The sequence below is a fragment of the Ostrea edulis genome, chromosome 2 (genome assembly GCF_947568905.1).
Source record: "Ostrea edulis chromosome 2, xbOstEdul1.1, whole genome shotgun sequence".
Taxonomy (NCBI): domain Eukaryota; kingdom Metazoa; phylum Mollusca; class Bivalvia; order Ostreida; family Ostreidae; genus Ostrea; species Ostrea edulis.
Window position 1 is genome coordinate 78197539 of NC_079165.1, and position 14355 is coordinate 78211893.

Below are 14355 nucleotides of genomic sequence, written 5' to 3' on the forward strand. Positions count from 1 at the left end.
TGATTCGATATGCAAGAGCTTGTTCTGCTTATGGTCAGTTTTTAAATTAAGGCAGGCTACTGACAAACAAGTTTATGTCACAGTGGTATCATTTAAAGTCAGAATTTCGCTATGGTTCTTCTAACAATCTGCTTTCTGTCATTGGGTCAAACGCTGTCTGGCGTGTTTCATACCAATTGATACGCCATTCTTGGCACACTGATTCTGACTACGGATTACTCCGTTTACTTGATCTAGATATATGGATCACGGCGGGTGTGGCAGGTCGACAGGTTGTAGTTAAATCCACATAGTGACTTGTAGCTATCGACAAGAATCACGCCAATAGAATCATTGTCGTCTTGGTTATCATTCTACTTTTGAACGGTAATATTTACTGTAAGTCGCAAATAAAATGTCGACAAAATGTCAATTTCATGCTCTAAATAAATACATGTACTTTTTGACTATATCTCTGCATTTAATTAACCAAACGATTGAATTAAAGATATTTTGATTACGCCGTTTTGATAACAAATCGCAACATTGAAAACGGATTTCATTAAGTCATTTTGTTGATTTAATGAAAAGATATCTTCATAAACTATCTATTTTGAGCCTAGAATTTACATTTCGTCGGCATCTTTGCGTCTTCATCTCCCGTTTAACAGACTAAAGACAGCATTTTAATATTTATAACATACGGTTCTCCTACAGCGGAGTCAGCGGACAACAATGATTATATCTCTTTGTGTGTTGTTTAACGTCACATTGAGATATTCTCGCACATATCGCAACGTTGCAATGAAGTGTCATGAACTTAAACCTAGGTATGGTGCCCAGTGCTCTTATTCACAAAATATCTTACGACTAAGATCAAAATTTACGAACACTGTAATTTTCTTATTTTTCATTTATTGTAGATTTTCTTAATTAATATGTAAAGTACATCTGTGGTCTATAAAACTTGATAACATAGTTATGATCTTGTGATTGGTTTTTGATTATCAGACAGAATTTTTTCCTCAGCTTAGTCGTAAGATGTTTTGTGAATAAGGGCACAGGAGCGTAGTGGCGAGAGTTCGAAATCGTACTAAAAGCATGACGTCACACGGGACCTCGATTTTTCCGAAACATCAGTTAATCTCATTTGTAATTGTCGAACGTTTGGTGAGGGAGCAGTCGCTACCTATTTCAATCCTTAGGTTTGCTGTGGCCGATATAAGAGCAGAACTTGAACCCACACCCTCGGGGTTTGTTTTACGTCCCGTGCAGAATTTTTCACTCATATTCAGTCATCACAGCTGTAGTTTTAGACCTATGCTTAGCGATCATGGCCGCAACAGTGAGGGTTCTTTAACACGCCAACTCTTGCTGAGACACGATACCTCCGCTTTTTTAAAAGGTCACATGAAAGACTTCTAATTGGTGAAGGAGCAATCACTACTTATGTTTACATCTTAGTTAGAGCGAGGCTCGAACTCACAACCTCCCGGTTACAAAGCGAACGCTTTACTTCTGAGCTACCACAACCTGTTACGAAATTATTACAGCTAAATTCTTATGCCATTCTGTGTAAGAATGGTCTATATATTGATGTAGCAATGATTTTTGATGATTTTTATCTAAATTTGGTAGGTATGCCTGGCTGATATTTACCTTGCTTATGACTGTGACGTTAGTCGTCTTCATTGTCGATGCATTCATAAGCTTCCTGAAGTACAACACTGTCACCCAAATATCCGCCGACAACAAAAATCGTATCGACTTTCCGGCAGTGACCATCTGCAATATGAACATGGTCAAAAAGAGCATCATTCATTGCAATAATACAGCGTTTGTAGGATTAGACACACTCTTTGTGAACTTTGGAGAAACTTTAGTGATAGAGGATAGGTTAACAGATGAACTGGATGTAATATTTGGAAAAATTCCAAACGGGGAAGAAATGTTGCACTGTGTTCGGGAATATTCCAACACCGTACAGGAGATGCTGCCAATATGCACTTGGAAAGGAAGACTGGAGCCGTGTCAGAATCTATTTATAACTACGCTGACTGAGATGGGTGTGTGCTTCACATTTAATGGGGAAGGGAACCAGCGGTTACAGACATCGTACTCCGGATCTGATGGAGGCCTCGGAGTGTTTATTGACATTCAACAAGCGAACTACTTTTACTCGTCTACCATTCAAGCAGGGATCAAGGTAGATAAGAACATGTAGGACATTTCAAATTAAACAGGGACAAGAGAAGTGTTCATACTATGTGTTTTCGATCCAAGAGGCAATCTAATTAAAATCAGACTTCTTAGATCTGCGCCGTATACTCTTACGGCGCGGATCTAAGAAGTCTGATTTTAATTAGATTCGAAATGCGCATCTGTTGCATCAAAATTGGTACCGTATAAGTTTTACATTGATATAAGAGGGAGATAAATAAACAAATACCGACAGACGGAGCAAGGTCACCTGATGAGATATTTCGAAATTCTTTGCGTACAAAATGTAAGACTCGGTTACTTCATATGATATTTCATTAAATTTGCACGAATAGTGTAATGTTATGCAGTTACATTCCTAGTGGTGTTTAGAGATCAGGGTGTTGATGTTTTTTATAGCTAAAAGGACAAGCTCGCTAAAGAGGACTGTTGAGGACACATACTACGAGGGGACGTTTCGCGGAAACCTTGGTTGGGATGTGTAACCATGAAAAACACTGCGCTCTGGTATTCAAACATTGAATACGATTCCCTTTGGAACATAAACACCATTCATATTTAATTAACTTGAAACCATGACGAAACTGTTAAGCGTAGCTTACGGATGCTGACCCATTATGTTAAAATATTCATAGGTCAAATTTCTCTTCTTCCGGAGTCGCACTAACCAGGGAATTTTGTCATGCATTTTAACAAAGAATGTGATTTGTTCAGATTAATTCCACCAGTCTTTTATCATAATGCTTTAAAAATAAGATATAAATACATTAATGGAATATGAATAGTTTGCTGTAATTTGTCTTTATGATAAAACGACATGAAAGGCAACTGCCTGTAGAAACATACCCGGCAGACGTCCGTCCTAGTGGTATTATTTTTATATGTATCCTTGAGATTAACTATCCAAATTCGAGTTTTAAATCAAGTAAAACGCTCCCTTTCTCTATCTCGTTTCCCTGGTAACGATCTAGATTGTCAATTACCTACAGAAACTGTCATTGGGTCAAATGCTGTCTAACATGTTTAATACCAATTGTTAAACCGTTCCTTGCACAATACGTTTCTCTAAGGATTACTCCGGATCCGTTTACCTGATCAAGATATAGGGCTCACCTTGTGTGTGACGGGTCGACAAGGGATTCTTTCCCCTTTTAGGTCCAACCTCTGGTATATCGAGATGTTCTCATTTACCTAACTGCAATGAGATTGATCACTGTTTGTATCTTCACTTTTTCATGTTTCGAAAATTATATAGATAGTCGATATGTTAAAAATGCATTGTGTAAATTGTTAAATTTGCTAACTAAGATTTATTCACCGATGCAGTTATATATTTCTTTTTGTATCACAAGATCAAAACTTTTCCTTTTCCCATTTTTATTGACAAAGTAGCTGTCTATGATGTCAAAAAACCTAGTGATTAATTTATTGAGCGGAACGATCGAGAAAAGTGTAAAAAAAAAAAAAAAAAAAAAAAAAAATTATACGTTTTGATGTTGTTGATTTTAAAGAAAAGTTTTGTGATTTCAAATTTACTTAGAGTTCTTTGGAATTTTTCAGAATCCACATTTCATTTACGCTACTTCTCATATGCAAGGTGAAGATAACGAACAGTGATCAATCTCATAACTCCCACAAGCAATACAAAAATAGACAGTTGGGAAAACACGGACCCCCGGACACACCAGAGGTGGGATCAGGTGCCTAGGAGGAGTATGTTGTGACAGAATACGTTTCAAGTTTCTCCTTTACCGCTGTTAATGTTTTCATGAGGAGCAAAGATGGGAGCGTGGTAGATAAATTACCGGATCCAGCAATGTATTTCTGTAAGGGTTTGTGAAGATTTGGAATTCAGTATACCCATTAGTCCCATTGACTGAGATATTAAAAGTGTTTAAAACTGAGACGTCACTTTGGAGAATTTCATCTTTTGAAATGGAACTTAGGATAAAGTAAGATTACCAAATGTGGAATTAAAGCCAAGTTCGTTTAAAATACAGTTGTTATTATATGCCTTACAACCAAAGACAATATTGCTACAATCTTTGTCAGCTGATATCAATACATATCTCTCATGTAACCAATCGTCGGTAGCCAAGATTATTGAGTCCGGTAATACCTACCCTACCTCAAACCATGGCTGCATGATCATGGAAGCTCACCGATTGGTTGACTAATGAACATACCTATTCATGAAGTCGATGGTTTTTTTTAAATCATACAACCACGGCGTTTGATGTAGTTAAACGAAGACAATAGGCGTGACTTGCGACGATGCATGCAAAATTAATTATTTCATCAATTGTGGTTAATAAACACAGTAGGATAATTAGTCTATTGTTTTCCCCAGTACTTCTTATACATTCTGACAAGGTGTCACATTATTCTTTTTCATATCTAGCCAATTGTCTGGCATCATATTCCACAGAATTAATAATAGAGATCATGTTCTATCAACAAGAGAAAGATCCTGACTCTTTATAATTTCAAAATCTGTTTATATTTACAAAGTCACTTGTAACATGATCTCAAACAAAATATGAAAGATAGATATTTGTTGTTTTTATCTCAAGATGATTTGAGCATATACGTAAGATTCATTTTGAAAAACCACAATAATATTTCAATTTGTAAATAGAGCATTATATAATATTCAGGAAATTGTTTTCTCATTCACAAATTCAAGGACATACATCTACTTTTTACTGAAAGTTGCATAAATTGTCAAATTATATATTTACAACAGGTATATTACATTTAAAAGGAATATAAATAAGTCTAAGTAACATATGGACTAACAAAATCAATATTTCTGAAGCTCGAAAACAAAATCAAATATTTTAATTTTCAATAAATGGTGCAGGTTCGTCAATTTGAATTTTACCATAAAGAATAATAGTCAAGAGATGTCCTTTGTTATCTTTTGAACATTTACTGCTTGTCCAATTTTCAACTCATTGATGTGGAGCATGTTTTGGGATAGGGGAAAAATTGTGAATTTCGTTGCCCCTGCCCTTTTGGAGCCCTAAAGATAGGACTGCAACCCAGAAGACAATTACAATCTTTATAGATTTTCTTTCATCACTTGTAGACATCTGACATCAAAACTGGTTTCTTAGTATGAGAGTCACACTTTAAAAACGGAGGTCCCGAGTCGCGGCAGGCGTTGGTACGTTAAAGAACAATTACTTCTACGCCCTGACCACTCAGCATATGTCTGGGGTACTTCATCTACCGCTGCTGACATCTCAATAAGAGTGCAACATTCTTGAAGGGGGTAAAACAAACCCTTTCTATATCTCAACATCGAAAAGCAAACTAGGTTCGTAATCTTTTAAGGACGGAACCCTCTTTGGAATTTTCAATTTCATGACCCAATGGTCAGGACAATGGTTCACATGTATCGAGTGTCCCGGGTCCGTGTTTGTCCTACTCCTAATTTTGCATTCTTTATCGGAGTTGTAAGATAGAACGCGTTTTGTTATCTTCACCTTTTCGGACTACAAGGCGGGGGTAACTAGCATTAAACGGTTAAATTTTTGTCCATTCTTGATGAAACAAACTGTGTATATACCAGAATCGTGAAAGTCATGACTCAGGAGTTCAGGCTTAGTGATTAGGCTATAAGGATGATTTAGGGAAAATACAGTTATTCAATCTATAAAAGTCTTCTTTACTCCTGTATACCAAGCACAAGAACTTGGTGTGCAGTGATATTAAGCTTGTAGGTTTGTCTCTACACAGCTGTGAAACTCATTGCTCATAAACAAGGGATACAGCTCTTAGGGGGAAATGCATTAAAGAACACATTGTATGTTACTACCCGTTTTAATTTTTTCAGCACAATCAATTCTTTTCATGTCTAAAACTACTTTAAATGTGTTTTAAATGAAATATATTGCGTTGTTTTTTTACTTTGAAATCTTGCGATATGCATATTTACTTTCGATATTTTACGTGCCATTTTGTGTGACGTTTGTGCGACCTCAAGCAAAAAAATTTAAAAACAGAAGATAGCCATTTCAGAAACAGATTTGATTTAATGGACAAAAAAGCCAATTATCACGTTAACTGCTTGTAAATAATAATGCATGTGTGTTTTGTAACGTTTAAGGGTGTACTAGCTGTCAGTAGAAAGGATTTAGACTGAGGTTTTTTTCTCAACTTTTCGAAGGAAGGTGTGAGGAAAAATACATGGGTATTTTTTCTCGGTGCAAGGACTTTGCCATGAAAACAGTTGCCTTTGTCCATGCACTTTTTCAAAAAGCAGTTGGACAGAGATCAATATAAACTGCGAGAAAATGGTTACACGTATATTGAAGCGAAGCACTACTAGGTCTACAGCATATATACATTCTATCCTGGGCCTCAATACACACTCGCACAAACTGACCTATATATTGTAACAACATATAACTTGTGCTCCCAGTTTCTACCAATTGGTAGAGTTACAAAATAATTAAATATATAAAATGTTTAACTTTCAATTACAAATAATAAAGATATTGTATTTCCTGACTTATAATGCTTTTATTTTTTAATGAACTCGTAACATCAAGTATAACATAATTTATATCAAATAACTATGTGCTCCCACTTCCTAACAACGTGTAGATCACAATTCAATAATAATAAAAAAGTATAAATTAGGCCCCTTAACAAAGGGTTTTAAAATTTTCTAACACTACTTTCACGATCAGTTGATCGAAGAAGATCGCATGTGGCGCCACTGTACCACGTGACTACCTAAATAATTAACGAGACTTTTTGAATTCGGGGCTTGGATTTAAATCCCAATTGTGGCTTATTATCGCAATATTTCGGCGAACTAATGATCCGAATGAATTACTATAAGCATAGTAAAGACAAAATGCATATAATTTTGTATACTTTGGAAACATGCGATGTGTCTATTCAGAAAACATTTTACACCGCCAGAAGTGATAAAAGAATTAGATAGGTTACATGAGGAATACGATTTGGTTCCAGCTGACAAAGCTTGTAACATTATTATCTTTGTTTGTAAGGTTCATTATTAGTTAACTGTATTTCAAACGAATTTGATATTAATTCCACATTTGGTTACAGTACTTATACTACAACTGCCCCTTTGAACGATGGACATCTTTATGAATATGAGGCACCATACCCATACTGTATTCCTAAACTTCACAAAAAGCTTCACAAAGATACATTGCTGGATCCACTGAATGTTCTTCCAAGTCCCAATATTTTGCTCCTGAAGAAAATAGTAACAACTTTGACGGAGAAACTTCAAACGTATTGTACCACAACATATACCAGAAAAGGGGGACATCAAATGTAGAGTTCAAAACATCTGAAGAACATTTGGTACGCAGAACAGTTAAGGTTCCAGTAAGGAGGCGTGTCCTTATCTATACAGGAATGTGTATAGTGACATCACACATAAACAACAAGCTATTTAAATAAACAACAAAATATCGCAATCCTTCAAAATATCCCGTTAGTCATACACACCGATTTTTACTATAGATTACTTCATTTACTTGATCAAGGTATACACCTCATGGCCGGTGTAATATATCGACAGAGGTGTTTACTCCTTCTAGGCACCTAATCCCACCTCTGGTATATCCAAGAGTAAATGCTTGTCCAACTCTTTGTATTCTTTATAGGGGTTATGAGACTGATCACTGTTCGTTATTTTCACTTTTCACCGATGAAAATAACTGATACTTTGCTTGATGACTGAACAATTTATCTTAAATGTTTTATCTTTAAAAAACATTTTAATTCTGATTGGAAAGTTCAAATACTACGGATTAAATCTCCATTTCTGACATTAAACTTGTTTCACTACATATTACATAAAAGTAAAATGACTTGAAATTGGCATGCATAACATTATTAATCACTAACATTTTCATTGCTTATAACACTTCGAGTAAACAGATATTGTTCTCTGAACTTTGACATCGATTTTCCATAAAAATGCGGAAAGAACAAAATGAATCTCAGGCGACAATATATGTACAACATCAATCTATTCTGATTATTAATTTACATTTACAGACTTTTAGACTTTGAATGTTATTTATACATGTATTGTGATGACAGGTGGTCCTCCATGAACCGGGGGAGGCTCCACTTCCTTCCTTGGGTGGATTTTTGGTGGCTCCTGGACTGTCAGCTGAGGCCGTCATCAGCAGAACAAGGGTAGGAAAACAGTGTAGACACCGTCTCTGTAACAAGGGTAGGAAACAGTGTAGACACCGTCTCTGTAACAAGGGTAGGAAACAGTGTAGACACCGTCTCTGTAACAAGGGTAGGAAACAGTGTAGACACCGTCTCTGTAACAAGGGTAGGAAACAGTGTAGACACCGTCTCTGTAACAAGGGTAGGAAACAGTGTAGACACCGTCTCTGTAACAAGGGTAGGAAACAGTGTAGTCACCGTCTCTGTAACAAGGGTAGGAAACAGTGTAGACACCGTCTCTGTAACAAGGGTAGGAAACAGTGTAGTCACCGTCTCTGTAACAAGGGTAGGAAACAGTGTAGTCACCGTCTCTGTAACAAGGGTAGGAAACAGTGTAGACACCGTCTCTGTAACAAGGGTAAGAAGCTGTCATAAAATCACTTCTTTTGCCTAAACTTACTTATTTATGACACTTTCAAAACTGTGCAAACCGTGGCTCAATCAATTAGAAAGGATATTCTTCCAATTCATCTGGAATGGGGAAAATGATAAATATCGAGAGTGCATTTAATTCGGAAAATTTCTGATGGAGGACATCAAGTAGTACATTTAGAATCCTATATCAAGTCTCTTAATCTATCCTGGTTGAGAAGAATTTTTCAATCTTAGGATAACCTACTGAGTATGTTATATAATGTTATTACAAAAAGCTCATCAGTAAATCTTTCTCACTTTGGATCTAACTATCCGAGAAATCTTTTGCATTATAGCTATACCTTGTTTTGGAAAGAAGTTTTAGTTACAAATACCGAAACTATATCCACGATTAAACGAATCTAAATTATACTTAACATTGAAAAAGAACACATCAAGTTGTCTGATAAGTATAGTTTGAAGATTTGTCATCTAGAGTGATTTATAGGGAAGGGGGGAAGAGGGAGGGCAGTGTATAATTTATGTGACCCTTGGACTTTTATCTCTGAAGAACAGAAGAGGTAAACGTGTCCCTTATATGCATGAATAATTATTTGCAGAAAAAATTCCTAAATGAACCGTATGGCAGCTGCTTAAACATAAAGGAAGTGGGGAACCCTCTACATCGATACGCATTCTACAGCGAAAAGGCCTGCCGCATGGAGTGCATGATAGATTATTTGGTCAGTGCTGATGAACACTGCAGAAACTGTCGTTACTTCCTCTACCCCGGTAATGTTACAATGAGCTGTTTTTGAATTTGCAATTTCTTTTGTGTATATCCTTGGGGGAAAATATATATGCTGAAATTGAAGTTTATTTTGATTTTTGACAGGACCTGAGCGTTTGTGTTGGTACAAGGAATTGGAAAATTGTTTTGTGTTTTATCGTAAGTTGTGACGATGTCTAAATGATTTTATATCGCTTCTTGTGCAACAACATAAATCTGAATAAATGGAGGTGCTTTTGCAACAAACTCGTATTGAAAACTAATTGTCGACAGTCGTAGCATTTACACAGTATAATGTACTCTTTGTATTTTCAATTCAGGAAATGCATCGGCAAATGATTTTACAAGCAACTGCAAGTGCAAAAGACCATGTAGCATGTACGAATACAAAACGTCCATATCGTATGCTCGGATCATGTCGGACTTTATGAGCACCTACTTTGTTACTGAGGGAGTTTTCTTGTCCAGCATTTATACAAAGTAAGAACAAGATAAAGGGCAAATGATTCAGATTAATAAAGAAAGCAAACAACTATCATCATCGATTCAATAAGAGATTTCGAATTAATGACATAGTTTTTTTTATTTTCAAAGATTGCAGAGAAATCTAAAACCCCTGTAAACTATTCAAATACAAGGTTTTGTCCTCTCAAAGTACAATACTTCATCAAAGAAGTCTGCATGACTACATTGTGATAATTTGGGTGCTCTCAATACTTTTTACCTCATTTCAGAAGTGGATCAAATGAAAATATTTTTTCTTCCCTTTTCAGAGACAATTTCATAGAGTTGAAGATTTATTACGATTCCCTGATTGAGACCGCAGTAACGGAAGTCCCCGAGTTCAATATTTTTGAGATGCTCAGTAAGAGAAAGCTTTAAACACTCAGTTCAGATGCAATACTTTATGAAGAGCAGATAGCGTTGTCTTTTTCTTTCTTTTTTGATAATAGACCTGCAAAATCAAATTGTGGACACAAACACTACCAATGGAGACATTTATACCTCCAGTTCGATCGCAATTTGACATCGTGTGAACAAGCGATCCCGCGCGGATAGAAACGTGGTGACATAACGTAACATGACCTTCGGTGGCTGTACAGAGTCTCGTAAAACAGGTAGCATCTACACCAAGACATGTTATTACTGTTCAAAACAAATAAGGTTCCGTCGGAGGATGTTATACCTCTAAGTCTTTTCGAAACGTATTCGTGGCTTCCTCGTCACTCCCCATGGTGCTTACGTCATTCTTGCCTCAACGCGAGTTACCATGTTTGAATGTGAGCTGAAACACACAGCAACCAATGGCGAATCGCAATACGATCACGAAATAGGACAATCTTTTAAGACCGAGAAAATAAGCACCGCCTTCAAATTTACCTAGTCTTTGAACCCTTGTCAATCAGGAGGACTATCCCTACATGAAAATGTCAAAACCGTTCCCCTATCCAGCTGGTTTACGCGGTAGACATCAAAAGATTGCACGGACGTTACGATCTCCAAATAAGATAGATAACATATACATAAGGACTCGTAACTAAATGTCCATCCATTTCTAGCAACCAATCTGAAGCTTAATTTCTCCTGATTGACAATAGTTCACAGACAGGTAAATTTGAAGGGGTTACGTATTTCTTCGACGTTGTAAAAACTGTTAAATTGTTGTAATCTAGTCTGGTCTTGGAAAACACAGGAGTGCCTTAACGTTCAATCCTCGTTGTAGGGTGCATCGGAAGATTTTAGCATCGAATTAAAAACCTCCGATAGGACGTGAGCCCGTAAGCGCATTGTATAAAAGTAAGCTCGTAAACGTGTTGTATAAATTTTATTGGCCGTGAGGCAGTATGCAGAATCTTGTATTCGCATCAAGTCACTCAGTGCATGTATTGTAGAAACTTTTATTGGTCATGACCACATTATACGTATTAGAGAAATTTTTCTTGGTTGTGAGCCCGTTGACAGCACCACATGCAAAATCTTCTGCCTGGACGTAATGGGCGACATCGATACCCCCCGATTTCCCGAACTCTTAAAAGAGTGGTAACTTAAAAGTCTTAACGGAACCAATGAATATGAGAGGTAATCTCCATAATCTGTATCAATTCCTAGTCCCTTGCAGTAGCAGGATTTGACGTAATGACTGGTGGTATTGCTCTTAATGGGTCCGCACCTTGTCAAATCAAAATGTATCTTCTCGTCTAAACATAAATATTAATCGTTTACAATATACAATAATTGTGCCACTAGGGTACCTTGTGAATTTCTTCTCCTAGAATATGGTACAATCGCATATCCTCCAAACCTGAATATGATTTCTTGAATCCGATCCCGAGATCCCCGACGAAGAAGCAAGCGCTCTCTCATGATTGATTGATTGTATATTTTTAACGTCCCACTTGAGAATTTTTCAATCATGGAAACGTCACCCCTGCCTGTGAAGGGTTGCAAAATGGAGGCCTATGTTCGGCGCTCATGCCCTTTGACCTTTATCGTGCCACACCTGCTGTGACATGGAACTCGGTCTTGCGGTCTCATCCGAAGGACCGTTCATTGTCCTATGAGAATCAAGGACTACTGAAGACCTATTTGAACATGGACCCCCATGGAATCTCTCTCGTTAAACCAATTATTCATTCAACCACTGAGATGCAGAAAATTAAAAAAAAATGCCTTTTCAATAGCATGAGGAAGCAGACAACAGGGGTTTACGTTTGCCTCCTTCCTCCCCCTTTCACCTTCCCTGCTTTTCTTTCTCTCTCCTCCATATTACCCTACCCACCCTCAGAAACCGTATCTATAGTTCACTCTACAATACATTACATCAAACGCATTTTTATAAAATATCCATCAGATGTTACGTGTTGCTATTATACATTTATTGTATGAAAGTGAGGGAGATGTGAAGATTTATTCACCCAAGAAAAATCATATTCGCTGAGGATAACGCTCGAGAGGAATACATGTATATGTTTTGGAGGCGAATAAATCTTCATATCTCCCGAACATTCATGCAATAAATTGTTTATTATATCGATACAAAGCAAGATTATAAAAATGCATTTGAAATTAGAGTCCGCTCATCTATACATTGTATGTAGATGAGATCGCCCTAACGGTAACACCACGCCGTCAATGTATTAGAACATACAAACAACGAAACACAGTAATATGATAACCAGTTTTTGTATTTCTATTCTCTTTGAATGCTGATTTACTTGCTTGTTTTCGTACCAATCAAAATAAGGCGATTTAACTGTGTATCAGAGAACCACATATTTTGTGTCTTACGAAATATGAGAGCTAATAAACTACGTCTACCTTGACATAAAATTAATGGAAAATTCACGAGGCTGCCAAAGGGGTGACATATGATGGGGGAGATGTTTGAGAGAGAAATATGGAATTTTATCATCTCTGCCACGTGACTGTCTAAACCAATAAGATTACGAGTTGCATACAATTTTCATACTGAGGTATAATAATACAATCATGTATTTCTTGTTGCTATATGTTCCTGTTGTGTGTTGATGCAGGTGATATCGGAGGTCTCATGGGGATTTTCTTGGGTGCCAGTCTGCTGTCTCTGGTTGAGTTGCTGGAATTTTTTATACTTCTTCTTCGACCTCGCAACAAATTGAAGACCGTTGAGGTCCCTGCATTGGAGAATGGAGCGATGTCGCACGAGGCGGGAGATGGGACGGAGACTCACAGCAGTGTCCTTAAATGATTTAGCAAATTGGCAAAGGCAACTGGAAATTCAAACACTAGAAGCTATATTGATCAGAGGAAACTAGAAATGCAAAAAACAAACTCCAAAGAATTTTGTATATTATTTCAGCTGAAAAATATATTGAATAAAGTTTGAGAAAAACAAAAATGAATTTTTTTTTCTTATCTGTAGCTACTTTATTAGCAGGTAAAGACGTTACTGAATGGCTTCTATGATATGTTTTGTTACTATTGTCTGTTAATATTTGCCTCATTATGTAATCCTTTTCGTTTATCCTGAAGAAGGACAATTTGGTTGTTTGTGTCGTTGGTCATTTTAGCGCTCTGCTTAACGTTTTGCATTTGACCCCATATATATATATATATATATATATATATATATATAAGTCTCTTTTCGTCGAAGTATAATATAAAAAAAACAACTCTAAACACTCTCCAGAAATAGTTCAACCGTGTTGCCGGTCTTCTTCAGTATCAGATAAACACGACTGAAGAAGACCGGTAACACGGTTGAAATATTTCTAGACAGTGTTTAGAGTTGATCGCAAATTTCACATCAATGCACGCAACAATCATACTCCAAAAAAAGGAGAAAATTTCATATGTATGTTGTTTACAGTATTACATGTAGAGATACATGAAAGGTGAAGATAACGAACAGTGAACAATCTCATAACTCCTATAAGCAATACAAAATAGAGAGTTGGGCAAACACGGACCCCTGGACATACCAGAGGTGGGATCAGGTGCCTGGGAGAAGTAAACATCCCCTGTTGACCGGTCACACACACTGTGAGCCTATATCTTGATCAGGTAAACGGAGTTATCCGTAGTCAAAATCAGTGCACCAAGAACGGACTAACAATCCTTATGAAACACGTCAGACAGCATTTGACCTAATGATAGGTTGTATTGGCAAACTAGATTGTTATAACGACCATGAAACCTCTGTACCATCAACTTGTTTGTGAGTAGCTTTCGACTATTTAAAAACTGACCACACGCAGAGCAAGCTCTTGCGCATCGGATCTGTTGAGAGATGTAAA

General features: G+C 36.8%; 1 protein-coding gene across 1 annotated transcript; it reads left to right on the forward strand.

Moving 5' to 3' along the window:
- Positions 1 to 1622: 1622 nt before the first annotated feature.
- On the forward strand, positions 1623 to 13396 carry LOC130051851 (acid-sensing ion channel 2-like). The gene is made up of 6 exons (XM_056154811.1): positions 1623 to 2185; positions 8299 to 8397; positions 9411 to 9582; positions 9901 to 10060; positions 10315 to 10445; positions 13114 to 13396. The coding sequence occupies exons 1-6, from the start codon at positions 1646 to 1648 to the stop codon at positions 13305 to 13307; spliced, it is 1296 nt and encodes a 431-aa protein (XP_056010786.1). The 5' UTR covers positions 1623 to 1645; the 3' UTR covers positions 13308 to 13396.
- Positions 13397 to 14355: the final 959 nt, after the last annotated feature.

Excerpts from the sequence above, each read along its gene's own strand:
- LOC130051851 (XM_056154811.1), top strand. The coding sequence starts at position 1,646 with ATGACTGTGACGTTAGTCGTCTTCATTGTCGATGCATTCATAAGCTTC. Across the intron at positions 8,398-9,410 it reads CCGTCATCAGCAGAACAAGG|AAAAAATTCCTAAATGAACC; the intron begins GTAGGAAAACAG and ends AATTATTTGCAG. Across the intron at positions 10,061-10,314 it reads TTGTCCAGCATTTATACAAA|AAGTGGATCAAATGAAAATA; the intron begins GTAAGAACAAGA and ends ACCTCATTTCAG.